General features: G+C 39.4%; 1 protein-coding gene across 1 annotated transcript in view; it reads left to right on the top strand.

Moving 5' to 3' along the window:
- The window catches only part of LOC129703992 (disintegrin and metalloproteinase domain-containing protein 9-like), a 42,303-nt gene that overhangs the window by 1,068 nt on the left and 21,983 nt on the right, over positions 1-19,252 (top strand). Inside the window, exons 2-9 of the mRNA XM_055646775.1 lie at positions 449-540; positions 2,993-3,069; positions 4,336-4,414; positions 6,603-6,679; positions 12,899-13,091; positions 14,228-14,293; positions 14,384-14,455; positions 15,788-15,957. Coding sequence (XP_055502750.1) covers positions 449-540; positions 2,993-3,069; positions 4,336-4,414; positions 6,603-6,679; positions 12,899-13,091; positions 14,228-14,293; positions 14,384-14,455; positions 15,788-15,957 — 826 coding nt within the window. The remainder of the gene's footprint in view (positions 1-448; positions 541-2,992; positions 3,070-4,335; positions 4,415-6,602; positions 6,680-12,898; positions 13,092-14,227; positions 14,294-14,383; positions 14,456-15,787; positions 15,958-19,252) is intronic.

Raw genomic sequence — 19,252 nt, 5'->3', positions numbered from 1 at the left:
AGTGATTCCCTGGTGCGCTGATCCCTCCATCCACCTCGCCAGCATCCCTGGACTTAAACAACCATTTTGTCCAGCCTCCAATATCTAATTAATTTCATCAAGATTTCACCAAACTTAATCTTAAATCCAACAACCCACATCAATAAGTGATCTGCAATTGTCTTTAGAGCAAGTTAAACATTTTCTCACCCCCAGTCCCACACCTCTATCTTTCAAAGAAGGATTCTGACCCAAAACATCACATCTTCCTTTTCTCCAGAGATGCTGACCCATTACTTCAGCTTTTTATGTCTATCATTGAAATTTGGGAGCTATTCAGATCATCTCCAGAGATGCTGCCTGACGTGCTGAGTTACTCCAGCATTTTGTGTCTACCTTCGAGGTAAGCCAGCATCTGCAGTTCCTTCCGATACATAATTCACGTCTTGTTTCTGTTTTATTTCATTAGATGCATCTTCCCATCAAACATCTCATCTCTCTGGTTATGAAGTCATAATTCCTGAACTTATAGGTGATCGACAGAAACGAAATGTTGACCAGGTACTTGGAATGCCATAAAAATTCCTCCATTTCATACTTTATGCAGTTAATTTAAATATTTCTCATCATCCTTGTTAACTTGTTTCATGAAATAAAGCAGAATAAAATATCTAAAGATTTAAAAGAAAAATAAGAAATGTTGACAACTGTTGCATTTCACATTTTCTCATTCTATTTCACAATCACCACAAATGTACCAAGTACATAACATGTTGATGAATAAAAGCAGTTTGTTATTGGTGTTGTATAACAGAAAATTGATTTAACCTGGAATAATTTATGACTGTGACCACTCCTAGGTCAAATTGCTCAAATCGTGAAATTCAACTGCCTATCCCCAGTCACAATCCCAGATTTCTGTGTAAATACAACATTCCCTATGCATTATGCTTTTGACCCAGGGGAACTTGGCAAATTGTCCTGGGAGTACCCAACATATGGCAAAAATCAGATCAAATGGCCCAAAATCTACAGATAAACATGAAACATCTAAATCCTTGTGCAACCCATTTCTCAGTGCTGTTCTCAGTCTTCTGTCTTCCAGTGCTTCTGGATGGTCTTCTTTGAACCCCTAAAGTAGTGTCTCCTCCTTAGATCTCTGATGCACCTGGCAGCCCGATTCCAAAAACATCACGCACATGCTAGGCTTTAATGTGTCTTCATCAACCCCACCGCTGGGTCTGTGGCAATGTTCCAATTCCAGCCGAAGAAGAGTTATCATGTCACACATTTACAGGAATGTAAACATTCAATACCCTCCAAATGTAACTCTAGGCTTCTTGCAGTGGTTGTTACATTTCATTAACACAATTCCCATTTAGATCCTAGAATCTAGAAGTATACAGAATTGGTGTATTGTATGCAATATAGCTGGAATGAATACATTGCGGACTGTGCGAATTTAAGCAATATAATTCCTTGTTTATTGCAATAATAATGAATATAAAAATCACCCTATGTTGACACATGATTGAGTAAGTGACGAGTTACAGTTTCTTTATGAATGGCTTTTAAATAATTGCTTTCTTAAAATTGCTTTCTATAAAAAGAGATGTCCTGCTTCTTTAGTGAACCTGGTTTACCCCTGCTGTTCTAGATGGAAAGCTCACCCGTGACCCCAGGTTGAAACTGATGTTAGTCTGCTTGAGTGTGCAAAGCATGTGCACACTTTATGTGTTGGGCCATGAATGGAAAATTCAGATCCAACTGCATGGAATTTGTGTAACACGTAGGTGTCATTCATCAGCCTTATCAGCAATTCTTAGAGGACTAAAGTATATCCAAAGATTTGTGCTGGACAGCTCTCTTGGTGAAGCGAAGAATATTATTGCAGGAGTTTTTGCATTTCCATAGGAGCTGAACATGCCAACAAGGCATTCTACAACCTTCTGGTTCTTTGAGAAAGGGGAACATAGTTTAACCTGCTATGATTCAGAGTATTTAGTTCGAACTGGGCCTCCATGAACATAACTAATGCAGGATGACAGAACCATCACCCTAAGAGCCTCTGAACCATCACTTCAGAGCTTAGTTACAAAATGCTGGAGTAACTCAGCAGGACAGGCAGCATCTCTGGAGAGAAGGAATGGGTGACGTTTCGGGACAAGACCCTTCTTCAGAGTCTGAAGAAGAGTTTCGATCTGAGACGTCAGCCAGTCCTTCTCTCCAGAGATGCTGCCTGACCCCACTGAGTTACTCAAAGAGTCTGAAGAAGGGTCTCGACCCGAAATGTCACCCATTCTTTCTCTCCAGAGATGCTGCCTGTCCCGCTGAGTTACTCCAGCATTTTGTGTCTATCTTCGGTGTAAGCCAGCATCTGCAGTTCCTTCCTACACACTTCAGAGCTTAACTCTGCCACTTGTACTTTACCATCTCAAGGTCACCTAAAACCATCTATGCAGCATGCCTACACAAATCTTAGACTCACAACCAGTGTGAGTTTTTTCTCATGACAAGTCTGATATTTTTCAATATCCACCTTATTGTATTAAAATACTTCACATATTAATTTTAAATTGACTAATATCTAGTACAGATATCCCCATCTTATTTTGTAACAAGAAACCACTCATCCAAACCTTTAATCTCCCAGGTCCACCTATTTCTCGATATCAATATGCATTCAATTTAAAATCAGTTTCCTCACCAACAATTATTATCACTGTTTTTTCCCCTCCCCGCAGCCATTCCTAATCGGGGGCCCACATTTTGGAATACCTTTCCTAACTTTTCCTCCTCTTTGCAATAAAATCTGATTTGAAGTTATTTTCAAACAACCCTTTGGTCATTCCACAGAATTTAACAGGGGGGATTGATATTCCAACCAAAGGATCTTTGGAGTTATTATACTTCAGTAGAGTTATGGAAGTCCATGATGTTTCATTTAAATAAAATTAAGTTATAGTCTTTTGTAACCAGTATAAAAGTATGAATTTTAATTTTATTATTGCAGGGACAATGGATGGATCATGTATCATATTCAATTAATTTGGATGGTGAAAAGTATATATTAAAACTTGAAAAGAACAAGTAGGTATTAATGATAATTTGTTTGTCATTGAATATGCTGGCCTAGGAATTACATTGATTAACACAGCAATTTTATGAAAGTGCAGTCAAATGATTGGATTCAGCTATGTAATTTCAATGCCAGTGGTGCAACTGATCCATGTCCTCCATGTTCATCTGCCTATGATCCTCTTTGCTCCTCATGATCCTCTTCCATTCTGAGCCTCTCTACAGGCCATCCATAATACTGAAATTCCCAAATCCACTGCCGAACTTTCTTTTTCCACAATTATCCTATTGGCAATGCACCAGGTCTTGTCTTTGTAGGATATATTTGACTGGTTCCTTGCACAAGACTGGCATAGATCTCTTACCCAGCATAACTTCAACATTGTTTTCAGGCACCTTACAATTTCCAAACTTTTATTTATTTAGCAGGTCTTTGTAAATATGCTGTTAATATTCCAGATTAGGAGGGTTCCTCTTACTGTCGCTGTTCTGTGCTAATCTCACCCATTGTGGGAGCAGTGGGTAGCATTGGAAATTGAGTCACAAAGGCAAAAAATAAACTAAATATTTGTTGTTCATTCACTGTTGAAACACGATTCATAGAAAATTGAACTGTTGAATCTCAGTCTTGGCTTCAATGTTCTGACAATTTGCACAATTTGGGCTCAATAATGTTATTTGACAGATCAAAAATGATACACCTGTATTTATACATCATGTTTCTGAGGACTAGCCAAGAACATGAACGTTTCTCATACTATTTTTATGTTCAATGTGTTATTGGGTAAGTTAGCTTCTTTGCCCATTGTGAGATCAACAGCAGCAGCACTTGTTACATTGGATACAAGGATAACTTGTTACATTGTTAGAAACAAGGAACTGCAGATGCTGGTTTACACAAAAGGACACAAAGCGCTGGAGTAACTTAGTGGGTCAGGCAGCATCTCTGGAAAACTTGGATCTATCCATGCTCACCAGAGATGCTGCCTGACCCACTGAGCTATCCATGTTCACCAGTGATGCTGCATGACCCGCTAAGTTACTCCAGCACTTTATGTCCTAACTTTCATTATTGTTAGTTACAGGAAGAAAGAGGTTAGAATATTGAAAACATTTGTATCTTTTTTTTAGAAAAGTGTTTTATGATCTTGATTCCCCAGCAAAACCATAGCAATTGAAGACAAATGAGGCTTCTGTTTAACTTCTCATCTAAAGGTTTTAACTCCCCACATAGCAATACTGAATAATTATCTTAGCTATGTATATTTTGTTTTATAGGAAACTGCTTGGTAAGGATTTTGTGCAATATACATATGGTAAAGTTGGCAAAATGAAGTCATCTCGACCCAAGATTCAGGTAAGTGCCAAAAGCACTTGGAAATATTAATACTACCATAAAGATTATCCAACAAAATTAGAAATACATGTACATAAATCATTAATTTTTGACGTCAACAAAACATAAAGCCTCACGGAAAACTGTCCCTTCTCTCTGGCAAACCAGAATACAAAGTGTTAATAATCCTTTGCTAATAGGTTGCTAAAAATCTTTACTTCCTGATCCTGATTAGGCTGTAATTAGAGTATTGTATTCAAATATTTTGGTTGTGGAAGATATGCAGTATATTTGCAGAGTATATTTACTGGAATGTAAACTTGGAGGGACTGCAAAAACTCCAGTTGTATTTCGTGGAACTTATATTTGATTAAGCGACAATTGTATGACCACTTTCAAGGCATAAAAAGAACTGATCAGATGGAACAAGGCTTTGGAGGTCAGAATTTGAAAAGGTTCGGTATGTGTGGAAGTTTGGAATTCCGTTTGAGTACTCCCATTCATGCAGGGGGCTACCAGCCATCATGGGTTACTCAGGTCTAGCATGTGATCAAATACGTCAGCAGATTTTCAAGGGTTTTTAGAGCCAAACTGAGTTTATTCTCATATACACAAAGATGCTGAACTACAGCTGCAATTAAAAATCTTCTTTTCTGCAGCATCACAGGCGCATGGACTCAGACAAACACATACAAACAATAATTATGCATAAATTACACATGTATTATGCAAGACAGCGAAAGGAAAAGATGGATGTGCAAAACAAAAGACATGACATTAATGTAAATCACAATTAGAAAAAATACAATTCCCTCATAGTGCAAGAGATGGTCTTTGGTGTTCCACTGGCGAGATAGGAAAATAGTTGTGTGGGCTGCTTCAAGATCCTGATAGATGCAGGAAAATAGCTGTTCCTGAACCTGGTGGTGTGGGACTTTAGGCTTCTCTACCTCCCTCCTGATGCTAGCAGTGAGAAGAGAGCATGACAGGAATTCTTTAGATAGATGCCGCCTTCTTGAGGCAGCGCCTCATGTAGATGCTTTTGATGTTGGGGAGCTCTGAGCCCATGATGGACAGGACAGAGTCTACCATTCTTAGCAAACTCTTGTCTTCCTGTTAGATGGAATTGCTTTACCAAGCCACTATAAAACCAATCAGCATACTTTCAGCAGTACATTTATAGAAGTTTGTTAAAGTATTCAACGACAAGCTGAATATCTTTAAACATTTAAGAAAGTAGAGGCATTAGTGTACCTTCTTCATGATTACAACACCCTTTTAGTCGTGCTCAAGATCTTAATTGTTGGCAAGCACTGCAAGGCCATCTGGCACATCCATTAGGGTCTGATACAATTTCTAGGACATGCCATCTTTCAATAAGCTTACATTAATTATGATCAAATTCAGTAATTTGGAATTTTGCAATGTCACTTCTTGGCTATTTTGTTGCTATTTAGGGTTACCCTAACAGACAAGGTTTCTCTTTCAAAAAAGAAGGAAACTCCAAATCTAAAACAATGTCTCAGAACAGTGAACTGATAAAATATGTGTAGAGAGCAGACACACAAACTGGATTAGTGTAAATAGGTATTTAATGGTGGCCTCTGACGTGGTGGACCAAAGGGCCTGCTTCTGACTGTATGACTGTGACTTAACAAAAAAATTGTGAAATCCTTTATGTATCTGTTTACTGTGATTTGCTTCCATCCATTGTGTTGGAGCAAAGAAAACCAGTTCCTGGTTACTGATCTATTGGACAGTGTATGTGGGTGTGGGTATATGCACTTATATGAGCTCATGACTAATTCAGTTTGAATCTGATCATAGTTCTTCAGAGGGCAAACAGCATATTCTTAGGTCGCCTACAAAGAATGATCAATCAAACAATAAACTGGAGAAATGTGTATGATGCTGGTTTAAAACAAAGATAAACACAAAATGCTGGAGTAACTCAGCGGGACAGGCAGCATCTCTGGAGAGAAGGAATGGGTGACGAATCTGGAGAATGTTCTCAGCCCTTGCACTCTAGTAGGAAGGAAGTAAACCGATCGGAGTGGAGAAAGTATATAAAAATCTTTCTGCACACCATTCAGCTTTAAATCACACCATTAAACACCATCCCAAATCTCATCATTAATGCTGGCACCATCATGCTTTTTACAATTGCTACACTCGTTAGCTAATTTATATAATGAATCATTTATTTCAGGTCCAATGTTACTACCATGGGATTGTGGAGGGTATTACTAATTCAAAGGTTTTACTCAGCACGTGTGTTGGTATAAGGTATTGTATTACAACAGCTTTTAGTTTGCAATGAGAAACATTCTTAAATTTTTATTAAATTTAGCTGAATATTTTACTTGAAACAATTCATTTAAATGACAAATTATACTGTATTTTGCTTCCAAAATTCTTGAGAATGTTAAACACGCAAAATATCTCAGAACTTTCTATCTCTCAAAAATGTTTAAAAATGGTACAGGTTCAACTAGTTGCTGCTTGGAATGAAGCAACCTGTTTGATGATAAACGCCACAGTCATTTGCGCACAGCTGGAGGTGAGATATTGGCCAAGAATGAGCTGTGCTCTTCAAATAACACTGTGACATTGTAAACACTCCTATATGGAAGCAGAATCCAGTCAGTTTTAAATATTATCCAAGGAATTCCTAGAGTGAACTCTAGGAATTCCAAGAGCGAATTCCAAAGTCTGAATCCAGAGCATGTTTTGTTGTAAGGTAGCTCCTATTTTACCTGACAATTCTTATAAATGCACACGCATACATACAGGCAGCCAAGTCATGTGATGTCACCAAGTGTCAATTTCACTTTGGATTGCGTTTGAGGACCGGGGATAGCAGAGCAAGCTGCTTTGGTGTAATTCAATCTATTTTCAAATTATACAGTCCATATTATGTTAGCACATAAATTATATTTAATGGAAAATAATAGATTTATATAACAGGCTTCTTTTTTATATATGGCAAAACTACAAACTGCTTCAAGTACAAATCAATGCACCAAGCACACTAGACTGAGATTAAAACCAGCAAATGCAGGGAATGCTGAACAGATCTGCAAAGAAAAAGTCCTTCCAGGTCAATCAAAAATTCAAACAAGGTTAAAGAAAACCCAGAATTTCTTCATGGTGAGAATAAAAGGCATGGAAATAAGTAAAAGCTGATGCAAAACAAAATTCCACTGGTTTATGACAAAATGTTACAGTTGTGATTGCGCCTCAAGGTATTCTGTTGGCTGAGAACTGCTTTGTGGCAGCCTGGTGGTATGCGGAAGATGTCACTGAATCTAATTCTGGCATTTAAACAGGAAATGCTGGAAATACTCAGGAGGTTTGGAAATGTTCCAATGACAGGTGATCAACCTGCAGTGTTAAAACTTTATTTTCTGGAACATTATCTGTTGTTGTTTCAAATTTACAACGTACACAATATTTTGTTTTAGGACAATGATCAAAAGTTGTTAGTAACAGCCTCAAATTATAGGCATTCTGCTAAGTGAGAGTCAGTAACTCTCACTCACATAACATAGTGTTGTAGCTCATTTCAATGTATGGGATTGAAAGTTGACCATGTACTTGTAGTGTAAGAAATAAGTGCCAGACTAAAGTGCCACTATTAAACATCAACTTAAGTAAGTGTTTAGAGTTGGAGTGTTGTGTGGAGAAAAGGAAATTGTGCTACATCTGGATAATCTTTTATAATTAGCAAATAAACCAGAGGGAAGATGAAGAATGTTTTCTTTGATTGGTGTGTTGCTGTGAACCAGAACACAATGTCTGAAAGGATGATGGAAATGAGTGAAAAAATGAGTAGATAATATTTTTGAAAGCAAGGGTTATTTCTGAGCCACAGGGAAAAAAAGCAGGATGTTGGGACATATTGGATAACGCTCTAAATTAGCTCGTCAATTTCAATAGACATTGTGCTGCATATTTCTGTTCCTTGGAAAGTCCCAGTGTAGCAGGATCCCATTCATTTTTAGTGATAAATCCAGTCATGTCCCTGTGCAATTTCACCTTAAACCAACATAGTTTTGAAATGCCACCACCATTTCAAAGGGAGCAAAGTTTAAAGGAGATATGTGGAGCACAGTTTTTACACAGAGAGTGGTGGGTGCCTGGAATGTGCTGCTGGGAGTGCCAGGTTTGATGTTGATAATGATAATGCCAGGTTTTGGAGGTTCTTAGATAGGCACATGGATGCACATGGAATGGAGGAATATGGATCATGTGCATGCAGGTGAGATAGGTTCATGGAAACATGTTTGACACAGACATTGCGAGTCAAAGGTGCACTATGTTATAAGTTTTTATGTTGTAAGTTCTGTATCATTCTCAACTATCTCTATGGCTAATTTCGGAATTCCCCACCGTTGAGTTGTTAAAGGGCCTGTCCCACTTTCATGGCCTATTTCACGACCTCTGCCGAGTTTGCCCTTGACTCGTACTTGCAGCATGGTCGTCACAAGGTCATAGGAGGTCGTAGGTAGGTCGTAGCAGGCCGTGATGCTAGTCGTAGGTACTCGTGGCATCAAGTAGGTCGGGGCGTTTCTTCTAGCCTGATGAAAAATGTCCACGAGTAAAAAAGGTCGTGAATTAGGTCATGTAAGTAGGACAGCCCCTTAAGTTTGAAACTTCCTCCTCCTCCCCAGGTGCACCTTCCCCTCAGTCTCGTCTGCTCATCCTTCAGATCTAGTCTTGCCACATTCCTTTGTCAACTGGCCCTTTACATAATTGAGAGCAGTAATTATCCGGAATGGCACCGGAACGACAGTGCTGAAAAGTACCCGACCTGTCACAAGAACCCTAGTTTTAGAGTGTTGTTTAAAAACAGGCTTCATACTATTATATTGTGCTGAATTACCATCCCATCTTAAACAATGTTCAAATAAAGAAAACATTAACACTAAGGTAAACCTGTACCGACAATGTAGGAATTAACAGTCATGTGCAGAGCTACAAAACTCAGTAAGGCGATATATACTGAAGAAAACCTAGTAGAAGATTAATTATTATTCCAGCAATAGCATAGAGTGGATCCGACGTCCATATTGTGATAGTTTTACTCAATGATAACACAGGTGCCCGAGGGTCATAAACCACTGGATGCTGACCCCTGACAAGAATATTATCTACAAATAATTAAACTTAAACATGTAGAATAGAAAATAGGAGAACAGGTTATTAGTTTGTTAGTTGCCAAAAAGTGTTTACCTTATGAAAGGTCGGCGCCAAAACAGAGGCGCCGAAACAGCGGCTCCGAAAAGTACCCGACCCGTAATTATGAGTGTGTAGCATCAATTCAGATTCAACATGAATGTTATTTACTGAATTTGATTTATATTGAAAACTAGCGAGGAAATTCTTAATTTACTTCCAGCTCTGTTAGGTGCAATGAATTGCAAGTGAGGTTCCTATGCAAAGCAAGTGTAAGATGTTGAGTCACTTGGATATCCATGTCCTCCAGAAATGCTGCGTGACCCTCTGAGTTACTCCAGGACTTTTATGAGGAGTTACTCCAGGACAGTTTTTTTATTTTATCGGGCTATAGTTGTGAGAGCAGACGGAGGAAGTTTGGTGGTGTTTGCACCCAGGTGCCTTGTGGTTTATTTAACACAAGCTCATGTATGATATTGTTGGCTGCATTGCACTCAGCACATTTAAGTTAATTGTATGAATTTATCAACCAAATGTTATCCTGGAAATCTACACCTTATGCTATGCGGAATGTAAATTATCCAATCACAGAGCAATGAAGAACTGTTTCATAGTGATTGATTCAGATTCAGACTAGTTTATTGTCATATACACCTGGTTGCAATGAAATTCCTTGTATATATGAAGCTGATAGAGTACCCAGTATACATGATGCCAAAGAAAAAAAATGCACTGAAGTGATTTATTTATCATTGCATCAGTGTGAAAGGAACATGATAGGTTATTGGTGATATGGTCACTTGAACTTGAATCTGTAGACCATTTCTAGAGATCTAGAGTTCCATTGATGAGGACAGGGTTGTGTTCATTCCCCTCTCTCACTTCCTTAGGTCAACAGCCAACTCTTTTGCCTTAATGATGTTAAGGACCAGGTTGTTGTTCTGACACCATGACACAATGTTCCCGATCTCTTCCAGGAGTTTAGGGATGAGCTAATTCAGTATTATGGTGTTGAAGCATGAGTTCTAGTCAATTCAATGAAAGCATTCTATCGTAGGTGTTCTTATTGTCAAGGTGATACAAAGCTTGAATGTACGACATGGGAGATGGCGTCCTCCTTGGCCCTATTTTTCTTGCAAGCAAATGGTAAGGAGTCTAGAAGACTGATGCAGGTGTGGCTATCTGTACCGGTTTTTCAAAATACTTCATTGCGTTCGATGACGGAGTTACTGGGCTGTAGTATCGAGATGGGTCACTTTACTTTCCTTTGGGGCTGTGACGATATTGTTGAAGCAGAGAAGGACTGTGGACTGATGAAGTGAGAGGTTAAAGATATCAGCGAAGATTGGCCTGTTGATTGACACATGATCTCAAAACTCATCCAGGGACTCTATTCGGGTCATCTGCTTTGAGAAAACAGCTCAGACGTCTGCCATTGATATGTATGCGATGGAGCCTAATGCACAAATGTTTTGTAAATGTAAAGATTGACAGCTGTTTATATGAAGTTATGTTGAATTTTGAAACGGTGAATCAGGCCATTCAGCCCTGCATCTCTAGCCTGATCTTCTCATTGGGTTCCTTCTCTCAACACCCTCCATCTCAGCCTGTTATCACATCCTGGAATGTTTTACACAACTGGTTTTTACATCTGGTATCAACTGGTTTTGGGGCTCGAATCAAAAGCAGGTTTGTCAAAAATAGAAACAATGCCAAGAATGGAACATTATTTAGTATTAGTAACCGTCAGATTTTGCAAGTTCATCCTACGTTTCAAATTTCTGTAGAGTATGTTAATTATTATGTGGAAGGAACTGCAGATGCTGGTTTAAATCGAAGATAATGAAAAAATGCCAGAGTAATCCAGCGGGACAGGCAGCATCCCTGGAGAGAAGGAATGGGTGATGTTACGGGTCGAGATCCTTCTTATAGAAACTTACAAAATTCTTAAGGGGTTGGACAGGCTAGATGCAGGAAGATTGTTCCCGATGTTAGGGAAGTCCAGGACAAGGGGTCACAGCTTAAGGATAAGGGGGAAATCCTTTAAAACCGAGATGAGAAGAACTTTTTTCACACAGAGAGTGGTGAATCTCTGGAACTCTCTGCCACAGAGGGTAGTTGAGGCCAGTTCATTGGCTATATTTAAGAGGGAGTTAGATGTGGCCCTTGTGGCTAAGGGGATCAGGGGGTATGGAGAGAAGGCAGGTACGGGATACTGAGTTGGATGATCAGCCATGATCATATTGAATGGCGGTGCAGGCTCGAAGGGCCGATTGGCCTACTCCTGCACCTAATTTCTATGTTTCTATGTTTCAGACTGAAAGTCTACATCATCGTCTATAATTCCCGTTTCCCTTTCCAGTGACTTTCATTTTAATTATCATCTTGTCCTTTAAAGGCTTGATGGCATCAAAATACTAAAGAGATTTATAAAATGCATTAGTGTTGAATAGGTTTTGCCAGTCTAGTTTAAATTTTGGAAACCAGTGAGCAAATTCTAATGTTCTCCATGACAGGTATTTTGGTCAGAAATGTAAAGAAACTAAAAGAAAAATAACCTTACATTTTGGATATGCATTTGTCTAGGCAGTGTCAGTATTTATGTGTAGCAATAAAATTCACCCGTAGCAAGCCATTTGGAGCATTGCCATGTGAAAGGTATAATCAATGGTAGCAACTTTTACAAACTCAGCATGACCCATTGCACTCCATAACCAGTGAAGTACTTTAATGCTGTCTGACGAAGGGTCTCCAACCAAAACGTCACCCATTCCATCTCTCCAGGGATGCTGCCTGTTCCGCCGAGTTACTCCAGCATTTTGTGTTTACCTAAGTATTTTAATGTAGTCACTATGGCAATTAAGGGAAACTAGACCAAGTGGGACCCGTTAGGTCCTGTCCCCTCAACGGTTGCGGGGGTGGGCGGCCTGCGGCGTCACACACACACTAACCACCCCACCCACACACACTTACTACCCCCCCCCTCCCCCCCCCACACACACACACACACACTAACTACCCTAACTACATTCTCCGGCAGCTCGTTCCATATGCCTACCAACCTTTGTGTAACAAATTTGCCCCCCAGATTCCCATCAAATTTTTCCTCCTTCACCTTAAACCAATGTCCTCTGGTTCTTGATTCCCCTACGCTGGCCTTGTGCATTTCTCTGATCTATTCCTCTCATGATCTTATACACTTCTATAACATCACTCCTCATCTACCTGCGTTCCAAGGAATAAAGTCCTAATTCATTTATTAATCAGGCATCACTTCAATACAACCAGTGAATATTGTCTACTCACGCCCTTCTGTAATTATTTCAGGGGAATTATTTCTATTCTTGAGAAAAGTTATATAATTGAACCCTTGAATGGTTCATCCACATTTGAGCACTTGATCTACCGAATGGAAGACCTGGAGGTCGAAGCCTCTGTGTGCGGTGTACCTCACCATGACAGACCTGCGAATCACACCCATCATCACTTGAACCATGGGAGAATACTACGGAATCTAAGGGTAAATAAAACACCATTTCATTGTTCATTCATTTAAAAACACATGACATTGAGAGAATACTAAGAGAAGTTGCAAAATATTGCATTCGTATTTATCCAAATGCTACAATTTGAAAATAGGATAAAATTGGGAAAAAATGGGATTGATGTAGGATTATTGTACATGGGAGGAAGACGGTGAGTTGTGGGGGGGGGGGATGCTTGGTTCCTTGTGTATTTCTCTATTTAGGAAGGTACAGGTCATTCAATCAGACTCATTTTATCCCTGCTCATTTACAAAAAAGGAAGCATGTTGGGAATAAAACCTCCATCAGTTGTCATCTATTTTTCAGCTGATCCGCTGCAATTGTTTTACTGAGCAAGAGCAGCGACATGTTTTTAAATTGTGTTATGAAGGTAAAGCCCCTACTATTCACTGTTCTTCCATTTAGACATAGCTACCGAATAAATAATGTTTGGAATCTGGTTATGTTTTGTAACATGGGTTTATTATACACCAGCACAAAAAAAGTTGTTCTTGCGTTCTGTTTCGAATGGTCTCTCAAGCAAAATACTGGCGGACACATCTTTTACAAAATAAATTTATAAAAAAGCACATTTAGACGAAGAAAATTTGTTTATTCTGGATTTCACTGACTACGTGGTATGATGGGCAGGAAAAAAATAGAGAGCTTGTTCACTTTAATTTAATCAGATTCATTGTTAAGATTTTTACATCACTGTTCACCTTATCCAAGTTTAAAGAGCAAGGAAAAAACAATGAACAGATTATTCATAGGCTGCTTGTGGCAAACAATTTTTGTTTTTTGCAATCTGAATAATACATGTTATATCCTGATTGTACAATGGATTTACATTTGATTGGTTATGTTTTAGCACTTAAACTGCAATAAGACAAGCTAATTTAAATTAATTCTAATGCACTTAGGAAAATCTGTTACCTTTTTCATACGTTTGGGTCTTGAGTAGTTTTCACTTGCAATATTACAATATAGTTAGAAGTAAGTATTATTTTTGTAAATGTCCAGACATTGTAGAAACAAATTAAGAAAGGATTCTTTCAGATAGCATGCTTAGATTTCTTTTTATATTTCTACTGTGATGCAATCTTAACATATCTTCATATTTGACCATTAGGCAAAAAGAACCCATTTGGCAAAAAAAAATTATGTGGAGTTGGTTTTGGTTGTTGACAATGACAAAGTAAGTATTAGTTTTTTTTAAATTATTTCATAATTAGATTATAAAGAGCATCAGCCTCACTTACTATTGGTGAATCTTTGTATTTTCCAGTTCAATCTTCACAACAAAAATGAAACTATAATTCAGAATCAAATGGTTGAATTGGTTCATCTTGTAAATGGAGTAAGTATTATTGTTTTTTCCGGTTCAGTTCTGTAATCTGAGTTTGCCTTCGAACATTCATGTAACATTTATAAGTCCTGTGAGACAAAACTTTTCATGTGTGTTGGTTCGAGGCAAGTAGATTGGAGTTACGGCATGGAGACAGGAGATCAGATGTGGATTGCATGGATGGGAGGTCAGGCATGATATGGTTCAGATGATGATGGGAGGTCAGGTATGGTTTGGTTCAGATGGTGATGGGAGGTCAGGTATGATATGGTTCAGATAGTATGTTGAGTGTCAATAGCAGCAATCAAAATATGATTTAGGCGAGTAGAAAATCAGATTTAATTTTTATTTAAATCACAGTTTTTACTCAAGGATGTTACAGAGCAAAAATTCATCAACTTCGCCTTAACGTACCTGATCTTCTGTTTGCTCAGCACTTTAACTCCCCCTCCCATTTCCCAATCAGACCTTTCTATCCTGGGCCTCCTCCATTGTCAGAGTGAGGCCCAGGGCAAATTGGAGAAACAGCGCCTCATATTTCGTTTGGGTAGCTTACACCCCAGCGGTATGAACATTGACTTCTCTAACTTTTTCAACTAGCCCTTGCTTTCCCTCTCTCTCCATCGCCTTCTCCTTCCCAGTTCTCCCACTAATCTTACTGTCTCTGACTACATTCCATCTCTGTCCCGCCCACTCCCCTGACATCACTCCGAAGAAGGGTCTCGACCCAAAACGTCACCCATTCCTTCTCTCCAGAGATGCTGCCTGTCCCGCTGAGTTACTCCAGCATTTTGTGTCTACCAACAATTCATCAAATGCTGGTTATTGAATAAGTGACGTCTCAGTTTGTGAATGGGAAATGCGGGTCTTTCCTGTTCTTGCTGGCCTACAAGAAATTTTCTGGGATATTTGCTCACTAGGAACTCTTCAGGGCCAACACTGTTGCCAGCTACTCTTGGAGACTGTAAAATTCACAAATCACATAGATATATCGGTCACATTAGACAACATCATTCAACGTAAACGAGAGCTTAACTAATGAGAAGCCTCCATCCTTCCAAAATCCAAGTGGCATAACAGCAGAGGTTTGCAGGTGCCATGCACTACAGTCATTTCTGTCCCATTTCAGTTTACCCAATTGTACCATTCTCACCATACAAAAGGGGTTACAATTAACCCCATACATTTTAAAGTTAATTTTACATGAATGGTAAGTACTTTATACTCAAAACATTTCTGAGTTCTTATTTTCTCACTTTTAATATTTTCCTCAAGTTATTTTTCATTAAATAGATACACATCCATCCCTGGAAAATATTAACTGGCCTCTGCATCATCCTTCAGTTTTACAGCTCTCTGAATGTTGCTGTTATATTGACTGGTCTGGTGATCTGGAAGGATGAAGACCAGATTGCTATCACTACAACTCCGGGGGAGGTTTTGGATAGTTTTGTAAGATGGCGCAATCGAATCCTACTCCCTGAGAAGCAACATGACAGTGGACATCTGATTCTGTAAGTTTATTTGTGTGGAATATTCCTCGAGTTTCTTTCTATCTTTTTACTGTGCAGTCAGCGAATGCTTCTTTAAACAAGAGTCAAGGGTCAAGAGTGTTTTATTGTCATATGTCCCGGACAGGACAATGAAATTCTTACTTGCTGCAGCACAACAGAATATGTACATTGTAAACATTGTATATAATGAGAAAAAAAAGAAAAAGTTCAATAAATAACAAATATAGTGCAAATAACAAATAATAATATAGTCTTTTGCAGTTCAGAGCTCATAGCTTATTCATTGTCTTTAATAGCCTGATGGCTGTGGGGAACGAGCTGTTTCTGAACCTGGACGTTACAGTCTTCAGGCTCCTGTACCTTCTTCCTGATGGCAGTGGTGAGATAAGTGTGTGGCCAGGATGGTGTGGGTCCTTGATGGTTTTGGCTGCCTTTTTGAGGCAGCGACTACGATCGATCCCTTTGACGGTGGGGAGGTCAAAGCCAATGATGGACTGGGCTGTGGTCACAACTTTTTGTAGTCTTTTTCGCTCCTGGCCGCTCAAGTTGTCAAACCAGGCCACAATGCAACCAGTCAGAATGCTCTCTACCGTGCACCTGTAGAAGTTTAGGAGAATCCTCTTCGACACGCCAAATCTCCGTAATCTTCTCAGGAAGTAGAGTCGCAGATGTGCCTTCTGTACAATTGCATCGGAGTGCTGGGTCCTGGAAAGATCTTCTGATATTATGCACGCCCAGGAATTTGAAGTTATTGACCCTCTCCACCATCGTCCAATTGATATAAACAGGATTGTGGGTCCTCACCCTTCCCCTACTAAATTCCACAAACAGTTCCTTGGTCTTACTGATGTTGAGAGCCAGGTTGTTGTGCTGGCACCATTTGGTCAGTTGGTCGATCTCACTTCTGTACTCTGACTCGTCGCCATTTGTGGTTCGTCCAACCATAGTGGTGTCATCGGCGAATTTGAGGATGGAGTTCGCACTATGACCGGCTATGCAGTCATGGGTATAGAGTGAGTAAAGCAGGGGGCTGAGCACACAGCCTTGAGGTGCTCCCGTACTAATTGTTACTGAGGATGAAGTGGTTCCTCCAATTCGAACAGATTGTGGTCTGTGAATGAGGAAGTCGAAGATCCAATTGCAGAGTGATGCGTAGAGGCCCAGTTCCGTGAGCTAGGTAACTAGCTAGGAAGGGATGATGGCATTAAATGCCGAGCTGTAATCTATAAACAACAGCCTGACCTAGGTGTTTTTATTGTCCAAGTGGTCTAGTGCGGAGTGGAGAGCCAGTGAAATTGCATCTACTGTTGACCTGTTGTGGCGGTATGCGAACTGTAGTGGGTCGAGGTTCTTGGTGAGGTGGGAGTTGATGTGCACCATAACCAACCTCTCAAAGCACTTCATCACTACAGACGTTAATGCCATTGGTCGATAGTCATTGAGGCACGTCACCTTACTCTTTTTGGGCACCGGTATTATTGATAGCCTCTTACAGCAGGATGGAGCCTCAGACCTCAGAGGTTGAAAATGTCCGTAAAAACTCCAGCCAGTTGGTCCGCACAGGTTTTTAGCAAAATCCAAACATGATTCAATGCTGCAATCTCTTGCTACTCTGTGACGCAAACCATTGTGAAAATGGTTAGTGGTACCCAGTATTCAAAGAAATTAATGTGAACTGCCAGATCCTATCTCCCAGTTTTATCTTCCTTCCAGTGCAATGGATTATTTTGGTCTTCCATTTTATTGCACAATTTACAGGCTTTTTAAACTGAAGCTGAAGCCACAATTATTGCTTTTACAATTGCACATGTTTTTGTATTGTGGGTCTTGTATCTTCACCTATAATATATTTGAAATGGCTTCTTGATATTTTTGGCCTCTTTTTCTTATCCATCTTCAGGTCTTGAACATAAATATTTCTTTACCTGAGCTGTGATGTTTGAAAGACATTTCAGGCATCTTTTCAATTGTCGATTTTGATTATTTTGTCCATGGTATATACAAATTGTTTCAGACCACGAGATATAATCAATGAATTAGCCATAGCATCCAGCCTTTCTGTATTTTCTCTCCACAATAAGGTTGAATATGTATTACTTAATGATAAAAATGGCGACTGCAGTGCTTTCTGATGGGATTGGGCTGCTGTATATATTGGACCAGGATGTTTCCATTATGCTTGATGCTTAAGCTGATAACATTTTAATATTTGCTATGGAACTGATGATGACACCTCCCATTTTGGAGTAATTTAAATCCCAAACAAAGTCTTGCAACACTTTGTTTGCTGCTTCACTTTTAGCAACAGTCATTGATCATTCCCAGTGTACCCAAGTTTAAGTTTACTCTGTAAATTATTATTTAAAGGGCCATACACAATTTCTGATAAAAACTCTAATGGCACAGGCCTTAATTCCAAGACACAACTCCTGTTATTATGTTGTACCCGAGTAGACATCACAACACTCACATATGGAAGTTTGGATGACTCTGGCCTGGCACAATATGAGGACTTGAACATGGGACTTGAATCATGGAAGGAGACCTCGAGACCTCACGTGCCCAAGTCCTCTCTGAAAAGCACAGTAAACAAGGGTCATTTTCATTTAACCATCAGTCCTATCACTATCTCCTGCTATGCTGGAGGTCTTGCCGACTCACAGCCAAGCTTAGACTGCTCTCCCTATATTTGGAGATCAGCAGCATACCGAACATTTATTGCCCATCTATAATTGTCCTTGTGAATGCGACGGTGATCACCTTCAATTGAGCACCATGTGCATTTAGGAGTCCACCACCTGGTGTAGATCTGTATCATGTTTACGCCAAGGTAAAGATGGCAGATTTTCTCTGCTAAAGGACATTAGGAAATGAGATGGATTTTAGCAACAATGAAATAGACTTTGCATTCATCATTTTTAAGGCTAGTTATAATTCTGTTTACAAATTGTAAATTATTATTGGATTTAACCCTTTAGCTGCCATACTGGTCCTCTGGATTGTTAGTCCAGGTTTTCAGATGACTAATCTGTTAACTACATCCTCACCAAAGCATTCCTTAACTTCCTCACCTCAGAATCCTTTCAAGGAGTTACCACTGATAAACAATAGACAATAAACAATAGACAATAGGTGCAGGAGTAGGCCATTTGGCCCTTCGAGATTCAATGTGATCATGGCTGATCATCTGCAATCAGTACCCCATTCCTGCCTTCTCCCCATATCCCCTGATCTCTGCCCCCTGCTGCTTTAAAGTCAACAACAAGAGTCAACAACAAGAATGGGGAGGAACATT

The sequence above is a fragment of the Leucoraja erinacea genome, chromosome 15 (assembly GCF_028641065.1).
Source record: "Leucoraja erinacea ecotype New England chromosome 15, Leri_hhj_1, whole genome shotgun sequence".
Taxonomy (NCBI): domain Eukaryota; kingdom Metazoa; phylum Chordata; class Chondrichthyes; order Rajiformes; family Rajidae; genus Leucoraja; species Leucoraja erinaceus.
The sequence above is the reverse complement of the archived record's forward strand: the minus strand, read 5'-3'. Positions and strand labels throughout refer to the sequence as shown.